The sequence below is a fragment of the Myripristis murdjan genome, chromosome 3 (assembly GCF_902150065.1).
Source record: "Myripristis murdjan chromosome 3, fMyrMur1.1, whole genome shotgun sequence".
NCBI classification, from domain to species: Eukaryota; Metazoa; Chordata; class Actinopteri; order Holocentriformes; family Holocentridae; genus Myripristis; species Myripristis murdjan.
The window spans coordinates 46,835,628-46,862,148 of record NC_043982.1 but is presented as its reverse complement, the minus strand read 5'-3'; the positions used below and the strand labels follow the sequence as shown (position 1 = coordinate 46,862,148).

General features: G+C 44.8%; 1 protein-coding gene across 6 annotated transcripts in view; it reads right to left on the bottom strand.

Moving 5' to 3' along the window:
* The window catches only part of LOC115356945 (troponin T, fast skeletal muscle isoforms-like), a 45,369-nt gene extending 20,312 nt beyond the window's left edge, over positions 1-25,057 (bottom strand). The window contains exons 1-16 of one of the 6 annotated variants that reach the window (XM_030048261.1): positions 24,999-25,057; positions 21,211-21,249; positions 21,089-21,102; positions 18,921-18,929; positions 15,650-15,775; positions 11,986-12,003; positions 11,727-11,747; positions 9,102-9,120; positions 8,917-8,962; positions 7,065-7,181; positions 6,769-6,846; positions 6,572-6,685; positions 6,083-6,192; positions 4,571-4,661; positions 3,707-3,747; positions 3,568-3,611 (exon numbers count right to left, since the gene is read on the bottom strand). In XM_030048261.1, coding sequence (XP_029904121.1) covers positions 3,575-3,611; positions 3,707-3,747; positions 4,571-4,661; positions 6,083-6,192; positions 6,572-6,685; positions 6,769-6,846; positions 7,065-7,181; positions 8,917-8,962; positions 9,102-9,120; positions 11,727-11,747; positions 11,986-12,003; positions 15,650-15,775; positions 18,921-18,929; positions 21,089-21,102; positions 21,211-21,230 — 861 coding nt within the window. In that variant the 5' untranslated portion in view covers positions 21,231-21,249; positions 24,999-25,057 and the 3' untranslated portion in view covers positions 3,568-3,574. Of the gene's footprint in view, positions 1-3,426; positions 3,612-3,706; positions 3,748-4,570; positions 4,662-6,082; positions 6,193-6,571; positions 6,686-6,768; positions 6,847-7,064; positions 7,182-8,916; positions 8,963-9,101; positions 9,121-11,726; positions 11,748-11,985; positions 12,004-15,649; positions 15,776-18,920; positions 18,930-21,088; positions 21,103-21,210; positions 21,250-24,998 lie in introns of those variants that run through there. The other 5 variants (XM_030048260.1, XM_030048263.1, XM_030048262.1 and 2 more) reach the window with 5 other exon arrangements.
* Between the last annotated feature and the right edge of the window lie 1,464 nt (positions 25,058-26,521).

Sequence of the window (26,521 nt, the reverse complement as noted above, 5' to 3'; positions counted from 1 at the left end):
TAACTTTAACAGTCTGTCACTGCTCAGCGATCCCGTTCAAACCAGAATATTTCATCACATGGTCATGTGACACAGCAGCGCCTCACACACCATACAGCCTGGAAACCACTGCAGAACTGTAAAAACATGTTTGTCACAGCTGCAAGAAAAAAAGGCACATTTGTAAGAAAAAAATCTCACAATTTCAGTCAATCACACAAGAAAACAGAAGAAACACAGGAAATGAGGAGAAAAGTAAAATATTAAAGAAGAAGAGAGGTGAAGCCAACAATAAAAGCTGAAAGTGATTTTTAGTTTTTGTCATGTGGCAGAAATGGGTGTAAATAAAAACCAAATAAAAAAGATTAAACGATCAAAGCCCTTCCCCAACGGTGGAACTCGTGTTATGTCCTGCCCTCACTTCCTGTTCCAGCAGGAAATACATCAAATTAACCCTTCGAAACCTGGCCAGATTCCTTGTGTTTAAATGCGTTTAACCCTTTAAACCTGAGCAGATTGACTTGATTTCTTCCAAAAACGTGGGAATAAAGACGACAAGCCTCTGAGCGAGAAACGACTCGGAAACTGGCAAGAAAATTGTCAAAAGTTAGACAGTGACCTGGAAATGAGCTAAAAATCAATCAATAAATAAAAGGGAAGTAATCAAGCAACCAAAAAAGTCATGGAAATAAACAACAAACAAAAACAAAACAAGAAAATGACCTGGAAATTTAAAATTAGAAATTCGTTGGAAAAAAATATTAGATTTTTTCCCCCAGTAGCATAAATATAAATCTGGTTTTCTAGACATTTACCCGTGGAATTTTTTTTTCTTTTTTTTTGTTAATATTCTAATAATTTTCCAATAATATATTTTTTTTTTGTAGCTGTAGCTTGTAGCTTTTAACAAGGTTCATACAAATTTTCAGGTCATTTTATTTCTACGTTGCTCTTTGCCTTTTTTTTCCTGTCTGTTTTTAAATCCTGCCAGTCAGCTCGGCTGTCAGAGTTCAGGTTAGACAGGAAATCTGACGTCCATCCAGGTTTCAAAGCATCTAGGAAGCAACAAGCTGCCTCCACATGTCTTCGCTGTGGCTTTTGCGCCGTCCTGCCGGCACCTCAGGGGTCCCGAGCTGCAGGTTGAGACCCGCTGCTGGACACCGTCTGCAGTAGAGCTTCAGGAAGAGGAAACATTCAATCAGTAAAATAAAACCAATCAGAAAAATAGCCATGAGGTCCGATTCTACGCAGATGACACTTCGACATCTTCATCTGTTCAGAGATTTTACCCAGAATTCCTCACGCTGTGCCTTGTGTTTGTAAATAAGTACACTCCCTGTCTGTGTTCAGATGTTTTGCGATATCAAATTGTTAGATATTCAACTTGTAGAGAGAGAACGATTCAGTATGCTGTGTATCCAGTGAGATGAAATATACTTCCTATATAATCAGTGGTAGCGAGGTGTTGCTTAAAGACTCAAATCAAGCTGTTTGTGGAGCACTTTATTTATTTATTGGAGCACGATTCACCTGGAGCCTCGGCCCAGACGCACCTGGTTCAGACTAGCAGCTGGCTAACACTCTGGAGATGAGCCACATCCTCACATCTAAATTATTGTCTTCATGTGTTTGTCCGTATCAAACAGCAGCCGACGGCTTAGCGCACTCACTGAATTTGTACCATACAAATGTACATTTACATTTTCAATAAATATTTCCTCTGGAAACACAGAAGTGTAGTTCCTCTGTTTTATGCGCAGAGTCTTGATGTGTTTATCTCCGTTTGAATCAGGATGCTTTACACCAGGACCCTTACGTTTTCTACTAATGTTCCCCCTTTGAAATATTTTTTCAGTCAAGTTCCCCTGACCAGGCAGCAAACTTTTGACCGTACAACCTGTGATTTACAACTGTGAGCCAGAGTCAGAAAGACTTTACAAGACTTAACCTCTGCTAACTAAAGCAGTGGTTCTCAAACTTTTTTCAGTAATGTACCCCTTTAAAATAATTGTATTTTATTTCATTTATTTATTTTGTCAGCCAAGTTACCCCTGACCACAGCATTAAAAAAAAGTATAAAGCCCTCCTGTGGTCAGAGGGTCAGTCCAGCTCCATCAGTGTGAAACAACAAGCTGACACTGAGCAGATTCTCTTGTTTCCGTTTCTGCTTCTTCTTCTCTTCTTCCTCCTTGTTTCCAGCTTCAGCCACTGATCCACTTTCTGGATTTGTTTGGTCTCAAACCACCAACACACACATCTGACACCTTCAGGAACCCAGAGGGAGAACTGAAGTGAACATGGGATTTATCAGACTCACATTTACAGTTTTTATTTAACTTATCACAGCACAGGCTGATTATTTTAGGAATTATGTGTGACTGATATTTTTTATATTGACTGTATTGATTTTTTTTTTTTTGTCTCATGTGCCCCTCATGTGATATCAAAATGTTATTTTCCTCAAACAAAATAATCCAGCATCACTGATCTGACCTGTAAACAGATCTTTTTCATAATTACATATGTGTGTATATATATACATTTTAAGTATTTTAAGTATTTGTTTTTTCTTTTTTCTAATTTTCTGACAATAAAGTAGCATGTATTTATAATGATTAAAATTGATTTATTCAATGGTCAGATCAGTGATTTATTCAACATTTCTTCCTCATTTTGCTGAGGAGCCCCTGGGGGCCCAGTGCTTTGGTCCATATAGTTTATGTTTGTATTTAAAAATATTAAATTGAATGTATTGTTAGCCCTGCTGAATGTGTTGGGCAGCTTGTGTCTCTCTGGTCGGCTGCTTGCTGCCAGTTTGAGCAGCAGAGCTCCAGATCAACACACATGAACATGCTGAACTGTGTTTGAAAAGGTTTTGGCTGCTTGTGGGACTTGAGTATCCACCCCCATCAGAGACGCCACCAAGATGCTTTTACCTCTCCGGCCTCCTGCTGAAGCCAGCTGTCCGTCTCTCCTCTCAGATACAAGAACAAGACCTGACAGCTGGAGGCAGGGAGGAGAGAGGAGGAACATCTCAACCCTAACTGAACCAAAACAGGAGAGACTGAGCCCTCAAAGCTCAAATCACAGCTCTGTCATCCATAGCTTGGACAAAACACATAAGTCAGATACCAGCAGAGGAACAGTAGGCTACTTGTACTGTGGCAGTAGTTTGTACCAGCAGCTAAAGTTAGCCTCAGTGTGTTGGTTCAGCTCTCTGGCTAATGAGCAAGGCAGGTTTACAGGAGCTGTGTGACTCTCACGGCAGAGAGCTGAGCCGCTCAAATGGGCACAGTGAAGTTTTAAAATGTGTATATATATGTACATGTCAAATTACAAGAAATCACATCACTGTTTTTTTTTCCTTCTCATCATGCCACCTGCTCTCCACCACTGATTAACACAGTTCAATTCCAATGAGAACAGAAAGAGGATTTTTATTGGCATTTTATTGATACTGTATTGATCTGGAGACAAGCTGGACCGTGTCTGTCCAGCGTCAGTTCACTGGCTCGACGGGGGGCGGGGCTCCACCTGCCCAGCATGACCGCCGCCGCCACCTGCCACCACCGTCACCGCCACTGCCACCTGCCGCTCACTTCCTGCGGCGTGTGTGGGCTCCTTTCTTGCTGCTGCAAGGCGCAAAGAGCACATGAACAGGTTAGAGCTGTGTGGTAATCCTGTGGCTCAGATTAGAGGAATAATGAAAAGAGATTACGGGACTCACTGTTTCTGCAGCTCGTCGATGCGGTTTCTGAGAGAGATGACCTGGAAGACAGACAGGAGCATCTGACCTGCAGACCTTGGCACTCAGAAGTGGTACATTTATGAGAGAAACAACTGGAAAATTCTGAGATTATAAAGTCACAGATTTATAAGAAAAAACGATGTCTATTTTCTTTTTCTGTCCGTGGCTCCACTTGTGCTGCCCCCTGCTGGCTATGTCTCAGACCTGCAGCTGATCCCCTCAGCAGATTCTACTCTGACATGGGATTCAGGAACAAGGAGATCCTGCTGATCTGAGCCCAGAATCAGCAGATTGTTTTCTTCTGAATCGGCCCAAGTCACAGCAACGTCTCTTCAGAGTCCAGATGCTGAGGAGGAGGTTGGGGTTCTGGACTCAGACCAGCAGGATTTCCTTCTGACTGGATCCCAACAGGAGGAGAACAGCTGGTTTTATCAGGTTTGGTCTAATTAGTTTGAGTTTTTTCTCACAAATTTGTGACTTTATAAACTCAGATTTTTGGGGGGATTTTTTCCTCATAAATTTACCACATTAATAATATCCATTATTTTTCTTGTAAATTTTTGATTTTTATCTCAGAAATTTTTCATGAGTTTTTTTCTTTTCATTTTTTTATTGCCCCTACAGTGGCATGAATGCACCATCATAAGACAGTGATCAGAAAATGAGCAAAAACAATAAAGAATTTCAGAGGAAGGGACCAAAACAACAGAAGCAGCAGATAAACAGGCAGTCGTGCACCTGGCTGATTCTGCTCAGCCACCCAAAATGGCTGCCATATGTGATTATTTCCACAGTTAATTGGCTGTTCTGTTGTTAGTCCTTTCCTGGTAGCTGGTCACTAACCTCGTATTTCTGCCTCTTAAGAGTCTCGTTGTGGTCATACTTTTTGGACTCCAGGTTGTGCAGTGACTCCCACAGCTCCTTTGCCTTTTCCCTGACAAACACAAACCAACCAAACGTTCAGCGCAGAAACTCCTGACGTCACTCTGAAATGCAGAGCACTGTGCAGAAACAGAGAATTTCTCAACATTGTATTGATTTAGGATTACGGATATCTGATCTGAGTTCAGGACGGGCCCACCACCTGCAGGAGAGGTCGGATAACAAAACTGGCTTTTGTTGTGTGGAATGTCTCCTCTCGAGACTCAGATCTCAGATCTTGAACCAGACTCCACAGGAGGGGTGGGGTATTACTTGTTAGCCCATGATTGACGGGCTCTGGGTTCTGATGAAGGAACAACCTGGAGAATTTCTGGGAGACACTAATGCTCATTTTGGTAATGATGGAGAAAGCTGGAGGGTGGTGATTACAAGGAGCAGTCTACCCAATCTGAGTCCTACTCTGTTTTTGGACTGAGGTGCTAGTCTGATCACCACATGGTGGCGAGATGAATCAGATGGCAAGGGGACACCACTGGACAGACCCAGTAAACCTTAACCTGTAGTGAGGGAAACCTGGGAACATCTGGTAGAGAACCCTGTCCAGAAGGTCCAGAGGAGCTTCCCCTGCATCTCCTGGAAGTTGGAGACATGGAGTCTGGATGGACGCTGTCCACAGCCTTTAAGGCTGCAGAAGGTTGTTGGTGCCTGTTCCCGCGGCAACCCAAGAATCCACTCTTAGGCACCATCGGTGAGGGAGGCCGTCAGTCTGAAGGAGGAGGTCTTCTGGGTTTGGTTGTCCTTGAGACTCCAGACTCAGCAGAGAGGAGCCAGCAGGTCAGAGGAGCTGCGGCTTCGGTGATCATGCAGGACAAAACTCAGGTGTGGGAGGAGAAAGACTTTCAGTTTGGACCCAAAGGGGTTCTGACAAACTGTCAGGTGACTCAGGAGAGGGGGCATTTCCTTGTTCAGGGAGGTTAGCGTTTCCCTGCTGGAGGCCAGTGAAGGAGCTGGGACTCTCTGCTGTGGCAACACAATGAAGATCCAAGAGATCCACCATGAAAGCTCCAGATGTTTGAGACTGACATGGTCCTTCAGGATGATGTAGATATGGGCCACAGCTCTCTGGAGTCGGAGTGAGTTGCTGCCCCAAGAGGAGGAGTGGAAGTGTGTTGGGGTCTTGTTCATAGTGAGGGGAATGTATAAAAACCTCCCTCTGAACTATTCATTTAATATGGAAAATCAATAAAGGATAATGGAATTCTTCATGATTCACCTGATCAGAGAGGAAGTGGTCCTGATATTTTGGACATTTAGTTTATACCCTGGGAAGAAAAGTTTTCTGACATTGTTGGGATTTGTTTGGTATTAAATTCCTCTGTTCCTTGAATATTTTATATTTTGGTTGCACTCAAAATGACAGTGATGAAGGCTTCAGTTTGTGTTGTATCTGGAGGTGCAGGTGGTGTGTGTTACCTCAGGTTCTCCTCGCTCAGGTTGTCGATGTTGAGCGGTTTGCATCTCTGTGCCAGGATCTCCTTCTTCTTCTCTCTCTCGGTCTGCTTCTTGCCTCTCCTCCGGTCAGCCTTGAAGGATCCAGCCCGTAAACCACAAACATTAACTGACTGTTGTGGACAGTTTTTTGTTGTGTTGTTAATGTGTACATGTGTAACCTGTGCGCAGCTGTGTTAGTTCACATGTTACAGAGATCTCAGCTTGTAATTAGCTGGCTGGTAATTTACCATAACGGTGACACAAACAAGGCAGACAGGTTTGGTGCTGACAGGTCAAAGTGGAGGAGCTGTTGCACTCGTATGAAGGAGAAAACACCACAACACCAGTAACAAGTCTCACTCTCAGTCAGGGAATGGCATCACAGAGTCATAGTTAATTATGAAATGATGATCCTGTGTGAGGCTCGGCGGCGGCCAGGTGAGCACCACACCTGGCCCTCAGCCGCTGTACCTTCTGCAGGTGGCTGCTGTAGCCGGATCCCATGTTGCTCAGGGCCGACTTCTTCTTGGCCTCGTCTTCAGCCTTCCTCATGGCGTCGGCCTCCTCCTTCCTCTGCCTCTCGGCCTGCAGAAACAGATCCAAAATGTCACCAGACCACCAGAGGAGGGCAGAGCGACGGCGAGCCGGCCACAGACACAGCTACAGACCTCACGCCTGGCCTGCCGCTCTTTATCCCGCTCAGCACGAATCCTCTGCTGCTCGGCTCGCTCCGCACGGCGCTTCTCCTGAACACACACACACACACACACACACACACACACACACACACACACACACACACCAAAAGACAAGACGCTCAGTTTCCTTCTGTCAGGAGACATAAAACTGCTGCTTTATTTCTGTCTGGCGTTACGATCTTCAAGACAGACCTGTTGAATCCACTGGTTCAGTTTGAAATCTGCATGTGAGGTGTGTTTTGTGTTTTGTTCAGATGGAATCTCACAATTCTCTCTTTGAGGGCGATGAGCTCCTCCTCCTCCCTCTTCCTGCACTCAAAGTGAGCGTCGATCAGCCCCTGCAGCTCGATCAGGTCTTTGTTCTGACGTTTCTTCTGGATGTCCTGCAAGAACCCGCGACGACCGGTCAAGAGACGGCATGCTAATCAGATTACTTCTGCTTAGATTACTTTTCCCATTAACAAGGTAATGTGAGGGATTATGTTCTGAGGCTGCATTCACAAACATTTAACCCTTTGAAACCTGAGCTAATTCACATGGTTTCTGTTAAAAAAAAAAACACAGGGACAAAGGTGATGAACAAATCTGTAACACAAACAAACAAACATACATGAAAAGTAGGCTATCATCAAATTATTTTAAATATACTTTTTAAGTAAATTATAAGTATGGAGAATGATAAGTAAATTAGTAGAAACTTTCTAAAGTTACCAGCATATCAGAATTTCCACTAGCCAAATTTTTTCCAGTGAAAATAAGAGGGATTATGAGTGCCACTGAATGCATTTGATCATTTTATTAACATCGTTGGCATGAAAAATGCACAGAAAGTAAAATACATACAACAAAATATACACAGAAAGTGCAAATATTTAATTTCTTTTTCATTTTGGTAATTTCCAAGACTTTGTAAAGTTTCTGAAGAAACTTTGATGTGCTTGCCTTGCGACTGCCTGGACATGCGCTAAATCACCAGCCCTATGCTGTTTGTGGGCTGTGTAGTGTTGTGGCTCTTGCCCAGGCGGGGAGTTGAACCCTGGTCTCCTGCATGGCAGGCAGAGACACTATCCGCTGTGCCACTGGGGCTTGTGTGGGTGGAGCCAGAAATGAGGCTCTATGAAACACACAGCATGAGTGACAGTGGTGCTTGGGAAAGAATTGCCTAAAAGTAGTGGTCAAACAACTGCTTTTATCTCAATGACAGTAAGTCTGACCGGAAAATAAAAAGTCCTGCCAGGAGGGCAAATGACTGAGAAGTGCAGAGCGGCTCTGACTGACATGATTGCCTCATGCATCACCGGCCAAACTGGCTAGTAAGTTTTTATTAACACCCGCCAAAATGAATTTTAACCCCCATTTGGCGGGTTGGCGGATGTTAATTTAGAACCCTGGTAACATTGCCATTCAACAATAACAAGAAGATTAAATGGAAAATAATTACAAGAAAACATATTTACAATATTATAATTATAGATTTAAAATTAAATTCAAAGTAAATAAGAGCCCTGTGTTCTGGACGAGGCCACTGTGGGTTGATTTATTTAGAAGAGCAGCTCAAAAACAAGCAAAAGCAAATCTGCTCTCTCTGGAAGAATCTCTTTTGATGTGGAGACGTTTCGTCAGGTCGCCGACCCGACACAGACCTCAGCCGAAACGATGCCGCGTCTCCAGTTTGACCGGCGGTGCTCAACATGAAACTAAATCCAAGATCAGCAGAGAGCAAGGATTTCCTTTGTCAACAAAATGACAAGGAAATTACCAAAACATGTAGCATCTGTACCTGCTGATGTTCATATGGTGTGTGTGGTACCGCAGAGGACCGTGTGGTGTGTGTGTGTGTGTGTGTGTGTGTGTGTGTATGTGTGGTGGGTGGACTGTCAGGGAGATCGTTCATCACAAAGACAAGATACTTTGACTTTTTTGAATTTTACTTATTTGAAATAATTTAATTTTTCACAGGTAATAAATGAAGATGTGTAAAAAAAAAAAACCCAAAAAAAGCTTTCAAACTCCATGATTGACTGCAGCCCCTTCACACGCCACCAGGGGGCGCAGGTCCAACTTTGTTAGTCTCACTTTAGATAAACACAATTTCAGAATAAAAGCAAGTCAACTTACATCAAAATCCACTTTCTCACCATCTGGGATCTTTGGTGCAGTCGGTCTGGTGAAGAAAATCACACACACACACACACACACACACACACACACACACGCACACACACACACACACACACACAGTCACCTCAGGAGTTCCTGTTCACTTTAGTAATGAAGTGGAGGAGGAAAGGAGGGACACTCACTTGAACTTTGGCTTCTCCTCTGGTTTTCAGCGTCAGAACAACAGAGAGAAACAGGATGAGTTTAGAGACAGAGCAGGTAAACAGGTAAACAGGTAAACAGGTGAGCAGGTGGAGACGATCCACGTGGACAAAGAGCTGCAGAGCTGCTCTGCCATCAGTGCCACGTGTGAGTCTCCGCCTGCAGCTGCATGTGTGTTACTGTGGCCTCATTCCAGCACCACCGACACAAATCAAGACACAACACTGTGTTCACCTGCTGACCAGGTAACACGCCACGGGACACGGAGCACAGCTGCTCTCTGGGTTTGATGAAGACGGGCACACAGAGGCGTTCACTGTCAGTGCACATTTTGATCTGCGCGCATTTTAAAAGATTTCATTACAGTGTTTATGTTTACTAATTAAGGTATGACGATTTAAAAAACGACGCAGTTTATATTAAAAACATCAGGAGACTGAGGCAGGAGCACCAGATGCAAAGTTTGTGATAAACAGAGGTGGTGTGTGTGTGTGTGTGTGTTCTCATGCACAAGCTTAGAGAAGACCCCACAACATGTTTTTATACATTATATCACATTTCAGTTTGATCTATCTATCTATCTATCAATCTATCTACATTCGTTTATATGTTTTTTCATCTTCAGATTTTTGAGACGGCAGCAGCTGCGAGTGGTGTTCCACAGGGTTCTGTCTTGGGTCCTGTTCTGTTTTCTCTGCATATGTTGCCCTGGGGTCTACTTTTAATAAACAAAATGTCTCGTTCCATTGTTTTGGTGATGACCTACAGATTTACACGCCCTTAAAATTAAAAAGTGAGGGCTGGATGCAGCCCTTACTTGTCTGTCTAAGAGACATTAAAACCTGGCTGTCTTTAAACGTTCTGAATCTGAGTGCAAACGAGACAGCGGCCATTGTTTCTGTGTTCCCTGTGCAGACTGTCGGCCCGCTCGCCTGCCGAGTGCGTTCCTCTGAAGAGTCTTGGAGAGCACTTTGAAACACTTTCTAACTCGATAGACACATTTCTTCTTCTTCAAGCTTCTTCCAGCTGAGCCAAAGCTAAAGCCTATTTATTTTAAAAGACTCTTTTATAACGTCTCGGCTGGACTGGTGTAACTGCTCGTGCGTGGACTGGGTCCAGTCGTCCTGCAGCCGCTTCAAAAAGCAGCTGCATCGCAGCAGCGCTCTGGTCTCTGCACTGGCTTCCTGTTCACTACACGATCCATTTAAAATTTTTATTATTAGCTTTTAAAGCTCTAAACTGGTTGGCACCTCTTTACTTGAGTGAGCTACTTCATGTTCAGGCTCCACTAAGGTCGACCAGCCAACAGCTCCGGGACGAGCCCGAGACCAAACTTAAAAGCAGATGATCCACTTCAGGAGATCTGCTCGAACTCCAGGACGCTGTGAGCCGCTGAAGACACTTTTTTTCTCACTGGTGTTCAGTTCAGGATGAGAATGCTTTATCCCAACAGATTTTACCTTTACTTTGATATAATTCTACGGGTTTTATTGAAATAGAGTTTATTATTAATTCATCATTACTTTATGATGTTACATTTATTTTAGATCATCATTTGCTCTGTTTTTTTTTTTTTTTTTTTTTAAATTTTACTCTGTTAAGCACTTTGGTGTAAATGTGCTATACAAATAAAGCTGACTTGACTTTACAGTTCAAAGTTATTCATTTATCCATTTATTTTCTGTTCCTATGTCGTAATGGTTCAAACTCACAGGTTTGATTTAGCTGTTTGTTTTACTTGTGTTTACTTGTGTCTAATGTTTTAGTGTTTGTGGCAGCACATGGTGCTTCCACCTGGCATGAAATATGCTGTATAAATAGTTAGATAACTATGTTTTTCTTTGTTTGCCATGCTAAGTGATCTCTGACCACTAGAGGGCGTTGAGAGCACGAGTCAGTCCTGCTTGACCAAACCTAAAGTGAAAAATCTGTTTTCTGGATGGAGGTTAGGCTGCATGTCACTCTCCAGGCTCCTGTTGGATTAACGTGGATTATTCTGAAATTGTGGTGAAGCTGCAGACTTTGAGCCACAAGGTGGCGCTGCTCTGCTTGCACCAGCGGTGTGACGTGTGGCTCTGTCACTGTGCAGGCGGGTCAGAGAGCCACAGCGGCACTGGGGCAGTTCGCCGGGAAACACGCAGCTGCTGTTTCCTGTGGGTTTCATTCGTTTCATGGCGTTGCTGTTGCCACGACGACGTAATCTGTGCGCTGTGCCTCACACACGGCTCCGGACACTGGAATAAGGCCAGCTGGTCAGAAGGTGTTACCTCACTTCCTTATTAGTGTGTAAATCAAACCAGTATCATAGGTGACATTTAAAGTGCTAATCCGGTTATTTGACTGTGTCAGATAGCACCGCAGGAATACACCACATGGGTTTAATGTTTAAATGCACACTTTAACTCACTGCTACTACTCTGGAAGGATTTGACTCGTTTAATCGCTGTTAATAGGGTTTGGAGGGTTTTTTCAAAACACTGTGGGATTTAATAAGTTTGTGATTAGCAATCTTGACCCTCACACTCCAAAAAAAAAAAAAAAAAAAAAAAAAGGAGGGGGGGAAACGCAGGCAGAACAACAGCGACTCAGCAGGAAATACAAACTACCATCTTGATCTCCCTCCTCCACTGGGCGGACACATTCATGCAAAAAAGAGAAGAAGCAGAGATGAGCAGTCAGCCCGTAACCATGACTCAGCATTTCTCAATCCCTCAGCCTCTTTTTTTTTAAACTTTTGTTTTTTTGTCCTGGTTGCTTCTGTCTGCTGACACAGAAACTAAAGGTCTTAGGGCCTCGCTGACCAATAGGAAGACAGAGCTACACGTCCAATCAGAAGAACAGAGAGAAGAAATCGGATGAACATACCTTCCTCTTCATAGGCCTCTGCATGCAGCAAGCGTCCAAAGCAAGAGCAGAATAGACATCATTAGTGTTCAGCCTGACATTCAGCCGCACCGGGGCGTCTGGACCAGGGAGCCACCCGCCGTCACCCGGCGCCGACACCCGGAGCCGACACCCGGAGCCGTCACCCGGAGCCGACACCCGGAGCCGACACCCGGAGCCGACACCCGGAGCCGACACGCCGACACCCGGAGCCGTCACCCGGAGTCGACACCCGGAGCCGACACCCGGAGCCGACACGCCGACACCCGTCACCCAGCTCCTATATGCTTTTGTGACGAATTTGAAAATTTCTCTGGCAAAATTTACAGTTTTGGAAAAACCAACGCTAACCTTGCTTTGAATCAAGAAATGTTTAATTAACATTATTATATTAGCGGAAAAAAACAAATAAACAAACAAAAAAAAATCTGAAAAAAAGACAATAAAACATCTCACTAAATGTTAAAATGCTACATTCAAAGGTGGGATCAGTGACGCTGGATCAGATTTCTTGTTAAATACAAATGATATCGGCCGATCATCTATATTGATACTGGTGTGACGGTGGACCGGGACAGGTGACAGGTGGGTCCCTGGTGGGTTCCACTGTAGAAATCCTCCTCATGCATGAGCCGGCTCTGTTCCAGGACGCTGAGTCATGTCAACACTGAAAGTGCTGATGTCGCTCTTCTCGTTAAACTGCTTTTCAAACCAAACCTCTTCCCTGACTCCAGATCAGTCTTTACTGTCTGAGGATCTGAACTTCATTCCAGTCACTGAGCTACACAGAGGGTCTGGTTTCCATGGAGCTGACTGTGGGTCTCCCTCATGTCCCGGGCTCCGCCTCAGGTGAAGCTGCATAGGTATTTAAGATATTTACAGATCTAGAAAATTTAAATGTCTAGAAAAGATATTTCTGTTTGCATGTTAATGATTAAAATGTTTAGATGCCAATCTCCAGCGCTGACAGAGACTCAAAGAGGTGAGATTATAACAGCGGCTCGTGCTTTTTCTGTATCGTGACAGTTTCTAGTGACTTAACCCTTTGAAAGGTGAGCGGTTCAGTTGAGGCTAACTTCAGGCTAACCTTAGGCTAACAACAGGCTAACAACAGGCTAACAACACGCTAACAACATGCTAACCACAGGCTAACAACAGGCTAACAACAGGAACTAACGCCCTGGAACAGAGCTAACACTCATCTTGCAGACAGTTCTTTCATTTTCATATTTTAAATCAACATTCACGCTCTGTCAGCCAGCTCTTCCTGCTTCCTGGACGCAGACAGAGCTGAGGCGTTAGTTCAGCAGCACGCAGTGAATCCTGGGATTTCTACAGTGGCTCCATGTGCTAATCAGGTGACCCAAAAAGGGGCTTCAGGAAGGGGCTGGAGGGCTGAAACACCCCGGTGTCGACGCTGTGGAGACTCATGTCATTCTGAGGAAACAGCTGGACATGAACTGTGGAGTGGAGAAGAAGAGCAGCTTTTACATGAGAGGATGTTACCCATCATGCATCTGTTCCACAGGTGGCTGTGGATGACACGTGGAGCTGAATTCATGTAAAAGGAGTTTCTTTTCCTCCGTTTCAAACATTTTAAACAGTTTGTCTTTTCCAGAGCACACAGCTGACATCAGACAAACACGCTGGAAACAGGACTCAATGTTTTCTCTTGATCGCTTAGTAGCAAACACCGATGATGATGATGATGATGGTGATGATGATGATGATGTTGTGATAACTGCGAACTTTTCATGAAGCACCGCCTGAATGTTGGCTACACTCTAAAAACTAGGGGTTTGTTGAGGGCCCTCCTTAATGGGTTCTTTAAAGTTCTCAACTCAGTGGTTCTACAGGACGGCCCTTCCTGCAGGGTTTTGTTCCAGCTCTACTCTTGCACACCTGGTCCAGTTCAGGGCTGAATGCTGATTGGTTGGAACTGATCACATGATGGAGGCTGTTCTGTTTGGAAGGATCCTTTGAGTACCGCTGGGAAATGCAGCCTCCATTTGACGTGTTTCCAAGAACCAGGAAGATGTCTGCTTCCCAAATGTACACATCCCACAATCCTGTGCGTACACAGGAAGCGCAGAAGGTCTTCTCCATCGCTGCAACTTTGAATTTTTCAACATGATGTACACGAAGCTCCGTAGTGCTGGAGTGCGACTCTACCGAGGAGCCTGGACGCTGACAAGCAGCTGGTGAAGGGCTAAACCCTTCATTGGAAGAGTAGACCTGGAACAAAAAGTTGCAGGACAGAGGATCCTTAAGGGCTTGGTTGTTGATCACTGCTTTAAAGGAATATTGCAAGGTTTTGGCCAAAATCCCTTTTTCCAGACTTCCCCAGTCCAGATATTGGACACCATTTTCACCTCTTTACATCCAGTAGTTCAGTTCCTATGGGTAGCATTTCCTGTTAGCTTAGCATAAATACTTAAAGTGTGTGGGAGTGGTTAGCCTGGCTCTGTTGAAGTGAAAAAATAAACCTTACAGCAGCTCAGAAGCTGTCTGCTTTCCACCATGGATCATGAGGATTTGAACATCTGACAGCTCCTTGATGCTCCTCCTTTTGGAGTGTATGACGGGTCCTAATGAGACGACGTTCAGGAAACAGGAGTGCAGCTCAGTGTCTGGCTTGGGAACCAGCAGATAGTGGAGAGGAGAGGAGCTTCATGTTCTGGGGGAGCGAGTGGATCTGGCCAAGCGGTGGAGGCTCAGACTCAGACTGCCTCGCCTCCACCACGTCATGATGTTAGATTCACGCTACAGCGATGCCGCCATCAGATCGGAGCTTTGTTCTCTTGCTCAGACTTAAAGCTCAGCCGGTGAGAGCAGGAGGTCAAAGCGCACCAGGAGTGGTACATCACTCTGGTTGCTATGCGACACAAAGCCTGACAACTAGCAAGTTTTCTAATAAGCATCTAATTAGCTCCTGGCACCCTGTGGTTAAGTTGGCATACCAGGAAGCAGAAGCGATGTGGGTGTCGGCGGCAGCAGTGCGACAGCGTGCTGGTGCTATATTTTTATTTTCCTGAGGAATTGGAATCATTTGTCGCTGATGGAAAATCATCCTAAAACTTTCCACATGCCTTCATCCACTTTGAACACCCATTGCCTTCTTGATGTGGGGCAGCTATGAAGAGGAGGCACCTCCACTGGAAATGGCTGGAAGGGAAGCTACAGGGAACTAGATTAGTGCACTGCAAAAATGTCCATCTTAACAAAACATTACTCTGATGTAGACTCTTCAATTGTTGATTTCCTTAAAAAGAAGTGAAATCTTCTGCCTGTCTTTTCTGTCCAATGCAGCCTCGTCTGTTTGGACAATTTTCTTGAAGTAAGTGACATTATCTTGAAATACTGTGGATCACAGCACAAGATAACATCGCTTGATTTCAGAAAATCCAGTCAGTGAGTTAGAAACAAGTGAAACCAACAGTTGTCAATACAGCCGAACAGTAAATTGTGATTGTCTGAACCCACCGGCAGATATCTCTCACATGTTTTTAAGGACGGATTTAAGGTAATAACGCTCGAACCGGACCAAAGTGCTTGTTCAGCTGGATATTTTTGGCAGTGCTGATCTACGACTAATCGAAGGAGCAAAGTGCTGAGGGTCCTGCAGAGGAAGGATGAAGCCACGTACCTTCCTCCTGAGCCACCTCCTCCTGCACCTCCTCCTCTGGCTCTGCTTCAGCTTCTACCTCTGGCTCTGCTTCTACCTGGGCCTCAGCCTCCGGGGCCACCTCTACCTCTACCAGCTCGTCCTGGGCTACGGCGGCGGCGGGGCATGCAGCGCCGGGTCGCAGAACACCACAGACATGACAGAGCCATTAGAAACCAAAAGTCACAGATTACTTCAGTTACACAGAGAATGGGTGAGCTGCTGGAGAACAGAGAGACAGAGAGAGAGAGAGGACAGAAATGATGAGGTGACAGAAAAGACGTCCATGACTTTGCTCACTTGGCGGCCATTTTGAACACTCAGGGTACAACCTGGGTCCACTCCTGATTGGTCAGATCCAGAGGTTGGACGCTGACGGCAGCCTTGGCATCCCAATTTGATGCTCAGGTACCAGGACCGTGTGGACTCAGCAGATTAGAATTTTTTGTTGTTGTTAGTTTTTTTTTTTTATTTATTGCTTTTTTAATTTTAGTCTCCAGTCGGTTCGTCTCTGAGTGGCAGTTGAGTCTCCAGACTGGGTTCTCTGGTCCCAGTCCAGTCTCCAGAGTGGGTTCTCTGGTCCCAGTTGAGTCTCCAGACTGGGTTCTCTGGTCCCAGTTGAGTCTCCAGACTGGGTCCTCTGGTCCCAGTTGAGTTGTTGTTGCTGTCAGTGTCAGTGGGAGTCAGTTGTTTTATTCTAATCTGGCTGCTGTTTGTCAGATTAGCTCCTCACTTTGTGAAGGCAGAGACTCCCAGTCATGTCCACGTCCCAGTCTCAGTAACCATCACACACACACACACACGCATACACCACTCACACACACACACACACACACACACACTCACACTGACCAGCAGCAGCACTGAACACACTGCACACACACTCTTGAGTTTAGTTTAGCTTTTAGTTTCGTTTTAGTTCTTTATGATGACTTTGGTTGTCAGGTTTAGTCAGAAAGTGCTGTTATGAATCCCACTGGAGTTCTGGGCAAAACACACCTACGTGGCTCAGGTCAGGGTTGTGTTTGGGTGACAGCAGATATCAACTCTCTTAGTGTATTTGTTTGAGCAATACGTCTGAAACGTGTCTTGCTGACTGAGTCCACACAGTCCTCGTCCCTGAGCGTCAACCTGTGATGCCAAAGGCTGCTGTCACCGTCTGGCCTGTGATGCCGAGGGCTCCGCCCAGGACGCTGGATCTGACCAATCAGAGGGCGCCCGGCCCGCAGGGTATACGGGACTCTGCCTGGAGAGTCAAAGTGTTTGCCGCTGATGCGTTACATCACACAAACATGAGTCATGCCTCCTGCCGAAGACGTTTTGCTGCTTATCTGAGCGGAGAGGCCAGCTGTCTTTGACTCATCAGCTCTGAGTTTACCATGAACTGGGTGACTGAAACCTTCTTTGACAAGCCGAGGACTTTATGTCGTTAGTCGTTTAATAGACATGTAAACGGCTTGTAGTTGTCCAGACTTAAATGAGGCTGCATAGTTTAAAGGTTTAACTTTGGCTATATCTGCGTTTTTAGCCAGGGACACACTGGGCGACCTCATTTGACATTTAACAGCTGCAGAATCTCCCTCAGCTCTCTTTCCTGGAGGCATCAGATGTGACAAGTTGGGTTCTAGAAGACACAAATCTACGCTGCTGTGAAATCTGATCTCAGTGGTGGGATATGTAAGCAGCAAAACTAAAAACTGTAGGCTAGTTCTAAACTTGACTGGACAGGGGAAATGCTCCAGGGGAAACAGAATCCAACTTTTAGCTTCTGAAATATTTTTTAGACAGCTGATGGAGCTCAGGACTTATCAGGAGGACAGCTGCTTTACTCTAAACTATTTTTCTGGATGAATGTGGACACACTTTGTTCTGCTTTGACCTCATGGGTCTGAGTCCACACCCCACCCCTAGGACTTAGCACAAAATCAAACTTTTGATTTTGTTTGAAACCCATAATTTTACTGAGAATCAATTAGAAAATTGAGGCAATGCACCTCCAAATTTCTGAAAAGTCAAAATGCACATAACTCTTTTCAGCTGTTGACCTCTTAAAACCCTTGAATTTCAAAACTCAAATGAACAAATTCAAGTACTGATTTTGATAATTAAGTAAAATACTTTTCAGCACGTCAAAATGTCTCAGTCCATACACAGAACTCCTTAATTTTGGGGGGGTCGAATTAAGTGTTTCTAGAAGGAAGTGGTTCTTCATCAGATTGCTTGCAGATCTGTCTGGTGTGTGTTGAAGTCCTTTTTGCCAATCTTCCACGCACAATTTCCCACTTTGGGTGTTCAAAATGGCCGCCATGTGAACAATTTCAATGGCATTCGTACTAACAGGATATGACAGTGATAGATGATGATGTCATTTCTCATACTGGAGACACTTGGGGTGAAAACATGTCACATGACAAGAAAAAAATGTGGACACTCTGAAGTCCAGCCATTTTTCCTTGACCATGTCATCAGAAAATCACTCAGTCAGAGGAAATCACCCTTAACGTGGACGTGTGGACGGACGGCGGGCTGCTAGCTGCTAGCTGCTGTCTCGCTAACTGCAAGAACAGCAAGCAGAGCTGAAAGACTAAAGTCTGTTAGAGGCTAATTAAACTATACAGACAACTAAACTGTGAACTGATCAGATGGAAAACTTCAGTGAAGTATTTACGGTGTGTTAATGGCGAGACATCCTCTGATGCTGGTAGTTTATCTTTATGAAGGTTGATGATGAATGCAAGAAGACAGGAACTGCAGGAAGTGTATGGAAGTGCATCGCATTCACATGAGAATAAAAATCACCCCGTTTTTTTTTCCATCGTGTTGAAAATGAGATTTTGATCTCAATAGGACATTCTGGATTAAATAAAGGTTCAGTATAAGATTATGTATCTGAACTGCATTCCAGCTGCAGTCTTTTGACTCTCCTTAAACAAGGCCTGAAATAATTATCCTGTTCATTCAGAAAAAAACAGGCAGTTTTTTCTTGAGTAAATGCAACACAGTTTCAGTAGAGCTGAGACTCAGGTCCGTTAAACACATAGGATATTATCACCTATCAAACAATTAATTGAGATTTACGGCTGCAGTCTCTGTGGTTATGAGCAGAGAGACCCTGTTAGCTTGTCCGGAGCAGCAGACAGAGCCAGCAGAGCAGCAGCGTCCGACACGTTGGCAGGTTAAGGGTGAACAGATGCTGACAAATTAGTGCAGTGGAGAAATGCCTGAAATATACAGTCGATTCAGACATTTTTACCTTCATCGTCTTCAGTTTTGGCAAAACAAAACAAAACAAAAAAACAACAACAGAGACATACACACTGTTTTGTCATTTCATAATTCATAACACCGGTGCTTAGAAATGCATTAAACATGACTGTGTTGTTTCCCAAGACTCAAACATGGTTTATACTTTAAGACTTTGACATTACCATCAGTACCAGCCCACTCTATTGCAATGGTAATCTGTCATTACCATTTTCATTGCTGCTTGCAGCTGACCCCCTCTGCACCTGGTATTAACATGTGCCGTGTGTCCACATTGTCTAGACAGATTTAAGACGGATTACAGTTACTCCTGGTTTTAATGTGTCTCCAGTCTCTGAGCTCTGATTGTGATCCAAGTGGAGTTCTCAAAGTGAGCCTGAATGCAACAGGACCCGCTGGGAGGAGTCTCAAAGCAAACCCAAACCCAATCAGACCCTCTGGACCCTCTGGACCTGACAGGACCCTCTGGAGAAGAGTTCTTGAAGTGAGCCTGAACCTGATGGGACCCGACCGGACCCTCTGGACACAAAGTAATTGCCTGCAGTAGAGTTCTTGAAGTGAGCCTGAAAATCACAGGACCTGCTGGAGTGGAGTTCTCAAAGCAGACCCCAACCCAATGGGACCCGACTGGATGTTCTGGATCCGTTAGGATCCTCCGGAGCAGAGTTCTCGGAATGAGAGCCTGAACCCAACAATGGCACCCGATGTGGAAACGTACTCAGAATGAGATGTAGTCTGGGTGATCAGATGACAGTCCATCCTCGATGTGTCCTGGCTGATTGGACCTGAGTGGACCACCTGAGACGCAGGTTAATACCAGGTGGACAGAAAGTCTTACTGTATTTAAAATATGAAACCAGTCCAGAGTCCAGGGACACAGCGCATGACTGCAGATAAAAGATCATACACATATAACTGTATTTGTTGCACATTAGGCAGTCTAATGTGAGATTAAAGCGTTTCAGAAAGTCATGTTTCTGAGCACGAGCAGCAGGTATAAACTGGCAACACTGACATGGTGTACTCTCAGGTTGCCTGCTTTGATGGCTTTGTCTCAGTACCCACACTCACAGTGTTTGTTGGAAGCCAAGTGGAACTTCACTTGGATGATTCTGGCACCTGGTCAAGGTGCAGAAGACGTCATGAAGATTGCAAGTGCTCTAACGTTTGGTCAGGGCACATCAGGACACACTTTGCCACAAGTGTTGCGGCAGCAGTTCCTGGTGTTTACCACCCAAGGATGACAACAAGGATAAATTTTATTAATATGCATGCACCAAATTAGTGATCCAAACACCAAAATCATGAATATATATTAGCTAATATGGACATGAAGGTGTAAATAAATAAGAAATTGATTAAATCTCACTTGCCACATTTCTACTGGACATAGTGGCCAATAGTAAAGGGTTAGGGTTTTAAGTATTATTATTATTATTATTATTTTCATTTCATTTATACATAATCACACATAAGAACCTAAAGGGGAACAAACTGTTAGAGAACATAAACAAAAGAAATGGATGTCAGATATCAGATTCAACTTGATGATGCGCCCTCCTCTGGGGCCGTGGTGCATCATCACAATATGACTATTATGATTATATTACATTCATAATACAGTAATTTTACAATACATAATTATTACATTAATAACACTACATGGTTATCCAAAGTACAAAATGAAAGAAGATGAAAGAAGACTGTACACTCAAATTATTATTATTATTATTATTGCTGTTGTTGTTGTTGTTGTTGTTGCTGTTGTTGTCATCAACAATTTTGCATTGATGAAATTATCAGGAGAGTTGAGAAAACCAAAGCTGGGAACTGCTGATGAATTGTGGGTACTGGGACGAAGCTTTACGGCCTGCTGGGTATAAACTTCATGGTCTTAATGCCATAAGTGCATTTTTGGATGTGGCCACTTGAGGGCGACACAGCATTAAGAAACAGCAGCAGCTGCAGCAGGTCCAAGTTCATCCTGGTTTGCTTCACAGCCAGTGCCAAACCCGTTTCTCCGAGCTCTTACTCGTCTTTCAGCATGTTTAACCCGTTTAAACACAGATGGATGTGCCGGCCGGGCTGCCTTACATATAAAGGACAGAATTACATGTTGAATTCATAAAGAAAATCTCACTGGATGTTTTCACTTACCCACAACATGATCCCTGAAATGTTAAAGATAAGACATTTAGAAGTCAAAGCCAGCTGGCCTCAGTTTGATTAAACACACTTTGATGTCTCTGATGGTCCACATGCTGAGGGGATTCACTTACACTTCCTCAGAGTCAGACATGGCGACGGGGGATTTACACCTGCAAGGGAAAAACACTGATGAGACAGCGTCCTGTGATGAAAAGGTCGCAGGTTTGACCTCTGTCCTGCAGTGAACCAAACAGCGAGGGTGTGTGTGTGTGTGTGTGTGTGTGTGTGTGTGTGTGTTCCTGCTAATGAGAAGTGCATTTCTTTGACATAAATACACACACTGTCCATGAGTGTGCTGTTGAAATCTAAACCTCCTGCTTTTGGACAAAATGTTGATTGTTGTTTATTTCCTGGAGACGCCTTTTGTTTCTGTGCTGCTGCTTTGTTGTTTGCTGGCTGTGATTGGTCGCTCTGTCATTGTCCCCGCCTACAGAGGGTCCAGCGCTAGAGCTCAACCTGTGAACCTTCAGCAGAGGGGGCAGAGGGGGCGGGGCATCCAGCTCAACACTACAAACACCACAACAGACTAACTTCTCACACGGTGCAGGCCACGCCCACTTCATATCAGGCCACACCCATTTCCTCCAAGGCCACACCCACTCTATGTTAGGACACGCCACACTTTCTCTGGTGGGGGTCTTGTCGGGTGTCCTCGGGCTCAGGGTGCAGATGACGACACGTTGGTCGCCACGAGGCCACGCCCACTTCCGGTTCAGCTCTTCATTACAGACTCTGGATCAGACCTGTGAGCTTGACTTCCTGTTTTTCTGCTCATCTCAGAGCAAAACTCCTAAGCTCCTGCTGATGCTGTGTGTGTGTGTGTGTGTGTGTGTGTGATGCTCTGTCTGTGCACCAGGCTGTTCTCTATCAGGCACAGTGTGTGTGTGTGTGTGTGTGTGTGTGAGGGGAGGAGCCTGATGTTCTGACACACCTGTCCTCAGTCCTGTCATCAGAGCTGACGGGGGCGGAGCTGAAATGTCTTTGCTGATTATCTTTCAGGACAAACGAGGTGAAACATGAGAAACACGGCGCCTGCTGACGTTTTCGTCCAGGTGATCGTCAAGGTCAGACCCCCACCCCCCCACCCCCCACTCCCCCAACCCCTCCAGGCTTAGGGTCCCCACCCCTCCTGAGGCCCTGGACCCCACAGGAAGAGACTCTGATATGAAAAGATGTGTTGGTTTGTGTTCATTATGGAACTGTCCAGGTGTCATAACTTGTCAAATCAGTTCAAACATCATGTTACAATAATCAATAATCAGTAATCAGTAATCAGTGATCAGTAATCAGTGATCAGTAATCAGTAATCAGTGCTGCAGATCTGTGTGTGGTGGATTAACGCCTGAGACAGTTCACTGGATCTTGGCCAGAAACATGAAGGGGGAAAAGAGTTGAGCAAATCTGCAAAAATGACTGCAACTTCAGTAACAAATCAGTAAGAAAAAGACAACACTGCAGCGGAAGTTAAAAAAAAAAAAAAAAAAAAAACAGTTACGGGAACTTTAGTTTAAAAAATCACAAAAAATGACAAGAAAACTGTTTTTCTAAAGATCAGAATGATCTCCGATCAGATTTGAGGCTGCATCCTGTCACATGTTGCTGAAGGAGCTCCTGTCCCGGTCCACAGGGGCGGAGCCTCACTGTGTCTCCTCTCCGACACACACACACACACACACACACACACGCACACACACACGTCTATACGGTCCATGTATGTAAAGGCGGAGTGTGTGGCTGACTGTCACTTGGCCGAGCAGCAGCTGCAGGACACTTGCAGGATTAGCTGAGGATTGAATTTCGGCCCATCAGCTGAGAGTCGGGTCCAAATAGCAGCTCTAATCCCCCGGCCGCTCCGCCCGGCCCGCTCAGCACACAGGAACTTCTCCGCCATCTCACCAAGACCCTCGCCGCGGCCGCACGCCAGCTCTACACCCCCCCCAAAACACACACACTCACACACACACACACATTTCAAACTTTGTGAAGACGCTGAGCGCGGCGGCTGCAGCTGTCAGGAGGACAGAACCTGAGCAGGAGCTGGGAGATCTGGACGGGATTAGACAGAGATCCAGTTCAGGACAGAAAGCCTGGTGTGTCCCGTCCAGCCGCAGGACGTCCTCTGCGGTGCTGGGGCCACCTGAGGGCGGCGTCTCGGCCGCTTTCAACAACCTCCTCTGTTCCTCTGGGCTACAAAACAGGGATTATAATCCCTCCACATCCACATCAGATAACTTCTTTAATCTGCTTTAACACACCCGACTAAAGTCGGCAGGTAGAACTTAGACTGAGCCATGTGACGCGGTGTGATGACATCACACCCGTTAGTAGATCCAGGCTCCACGACGATCCCTGGATCTCTTCTGTTGCTAAGCAACAGACGTAAGAGTTGATGTTGGACTGAGCGTTTGGGTTCCCAGCCGAGGAGACAGCACTCCTGCTGGAACACCAAACTGGAAGTTTCTGGAATATTAATCTGTTGAGTCCTTCATCAGGAAACATGAGCTGCTGAGGAGGAGGAAGAGGAGGAGGAAGAGGAGGAGGAGGAGGAGGAGGAGGAGGAGGAGGATGCTCATGTTCTGTCTGTCTGGTGTTTGCAGGCTGATCCTGGAGCTGCTGACAGCTGACACACACACACACACACACACACACACACACACACACACGCGCGCGCGCGCCTCCAACTGGTCCTTTTTCTTACATCCAGAGGGGTTTTTTTTCCTGATCTGACCTTTAAATATATCATTTTAATTATAAATATCTCTCTGTTGAATTTTTTCAAAAACTTGATTGCAGGCTTATTTGATGTTAATTTTATTCTTCTATTTTTTTTTTTTTTTTTTAATTTTATGAATGGCTTTGGCCAATTTGCTAATCAGCGTTTCCCAGCAAATTCACGTCATTTCTTGCAAAAACTCAGAGAAAATGAAAAAAAGACCAGGAAGTGTCAGTAAGTGAGAGTGAAGCTGCTGCTAAGTGAAGCCGAGGCCAGCGGCGGGACGTCTTGTCTGTCCTGTCCCATCGGCTGCTGTCCAAACTCGTCACCTCTCTCATCTGGTCTTACTTTTTTTTTTTTTTTTTTTGCTATAAATATTAAAATATTTATGACTTTATTTAGTTGGGTTGGTCTCTTTCCTTTGTTGGGTTTTACTCTCTTTTCTCTTTTGACTATTTCAATATTGCATCTACCTTTAGTTACTTTACAGGGTTTTTTTTTTTTTACCCTTTGTCCTTTATTACTATTTTATTTTGCTATTTTACACTTTGTCATCCACTTTTTATTGGACTTATTATTTATTTGATCTTACTCTCATATTGCCTGTCTTTTTATTTTTTTCTATTCATTATTTTTACCTGCTGAGAGAAACGTTTTAATGTACCTGCTGTTTTAGAGCATATGACAAAAAATCTGTTTGTGCTATGCAGATAATGTGTGACTGATTGATTGACAGACTGACTGATTGATTGATTGATTGATTCACATGCAGAATTTTTAGCAGCTTCTGACCAATAAAACAAAAACACCCCCTTCAGTCTGAATTTGAATTTAAACTGAAAATTTTCAGTGAATTTTTTCTGAACACTGAACACACACATCCTGACCGGCGTCAGAAACTCACTCATTGCCTGCAGCTGCTAAACTTTACACGTCCAAAAGAACTACATTACCCACAATCCACGTGTGCCGAGAGGAGCCGGGCCGACCCTGAACCTTCTGCAGCCGCGCTCTTTTAATGAAATCCACTAGAAACAGGGTTAGTGCTGGAGAGGGGAGCTGCTGCCTGTGTGTGTGTGTGTGTGTGTGTGTGTGTGTGTGTGTGTGTGAGAGAGAGAGAGAGAGAGTGAGAGTGTGTGTGCTCACCTCGGAGCAGAGTGTGTCCCTGGCGATGCAGCTGCAGCTCTGTCCGCTCCGCTGTCTGCGCTCAGAGAATAAGTCCCTCTGTTGTGGTGATACTGGAGCCACCGGGCCCTTATTGGCTGTGTGTGTGTGTGTGTGTGTGTGTGAGGAGGGGTGGGGGGGTGACGCTGTAGAAGGAGATGGATGAAATAGTGTGGATGGAAGAAGTGAGCTCAAGTTTTAGAAAGGAGCAGCTGAGAAGCTTCTGCTTCTAAATTTACTGTGATAGAAAAAAAGGGGCGATGTGTGTGTGTGTGTGTGTGTGTGTGTGTGTGTGTGTGTGTGTGTGTGTGTGTGTGTGTGCGTGTGGGTTACATCTGTCAGTCACCAGCCACAACTTCATCAATGCTTTTTATTTGCATTTTGCTGCAACACCTGAGCAGGATCACCCTCTGATTGGACGCCCAGGTGTGATGTCATCAGTGATGGAGTACCTGAGCGGCTGCTGTTTGACCTCTGACCTCACACACACTGTGGTGTCATGGTGGCTGGAACGTCTGAGTGCAAAAAAATCATCATCTGCTGTGATGAAATGGGCCACATAGCGACGCTCTAATGAACACATGAATAATATGAGATTATAACACATCACTCACTCAGATTATTACCTGCTGCACCCGAGGCATTATGGGTAGGAGAGTCCAGGCGGCCTGCAGGCAACTCAGCCAAAATGTTGTAACATGACTCCTGATTGGCTGAGCGGCCTGCAGGCTAGTTAACAGGAGAGCCAATCACAGCTCAGCTGCCCTGACAGACAGGAAACTCTCTCATGCAGTTTTTATTGCTCTTACTGTTTATTATTGCTACTTTTTTTTTTTTTTAAACTTTATTCTATTATATTTCACTGATTTATCTTATTGTTAGTATTTCTGTGTCATGATGGGCTGGTCCAGCATGGCGACGCAGCAGTGCATTGTGGTCCTGTTTTCAAACAGAGAGGTTATTTTATTGAAATATTGGCATCCAGTTATGATCGTCTGTGTGTGACAAGCAAAATAAAAGGTTCCTATGATGAACTGATACATGAAGAACCTTTAGCACTTTAAAGAACCACAGAGAGTGTGTGGAGAACCAGCCCCTAAACAAAGAGGTTCTTCAGCTGCTGATGGTTCTCTGTAGAAGCACAGAGAGTTTTGGAGAACCGTTTTAGAGCCACAGTTTCTCTGCTGCCAGTTCATCAAAGCTGCTGTCAGGAAAACAAAAGGTCCACATGGAAAATAGAATTTTCCAGAAAGATGGAAAGAGCAGCTCGTTTATATTCCTGGGAAGGAAAGTCAATCCTGTCTGCTATGTGTTTGCTGCATGTCTCTTCTGCCTGATCTAGTTCTACATTCTGTGTCTCTGTTTACATGAGCCGACATGCAGCTGCTTGCTGATTGGTCGGATACAAACTGACTGATTTAAATTAATAAATCAGAAGGTAAACTAAAATATCCAGGTGTTGACTCAGGTCACACTGACCTCAGTAAAAAATAATCTGACCCTGT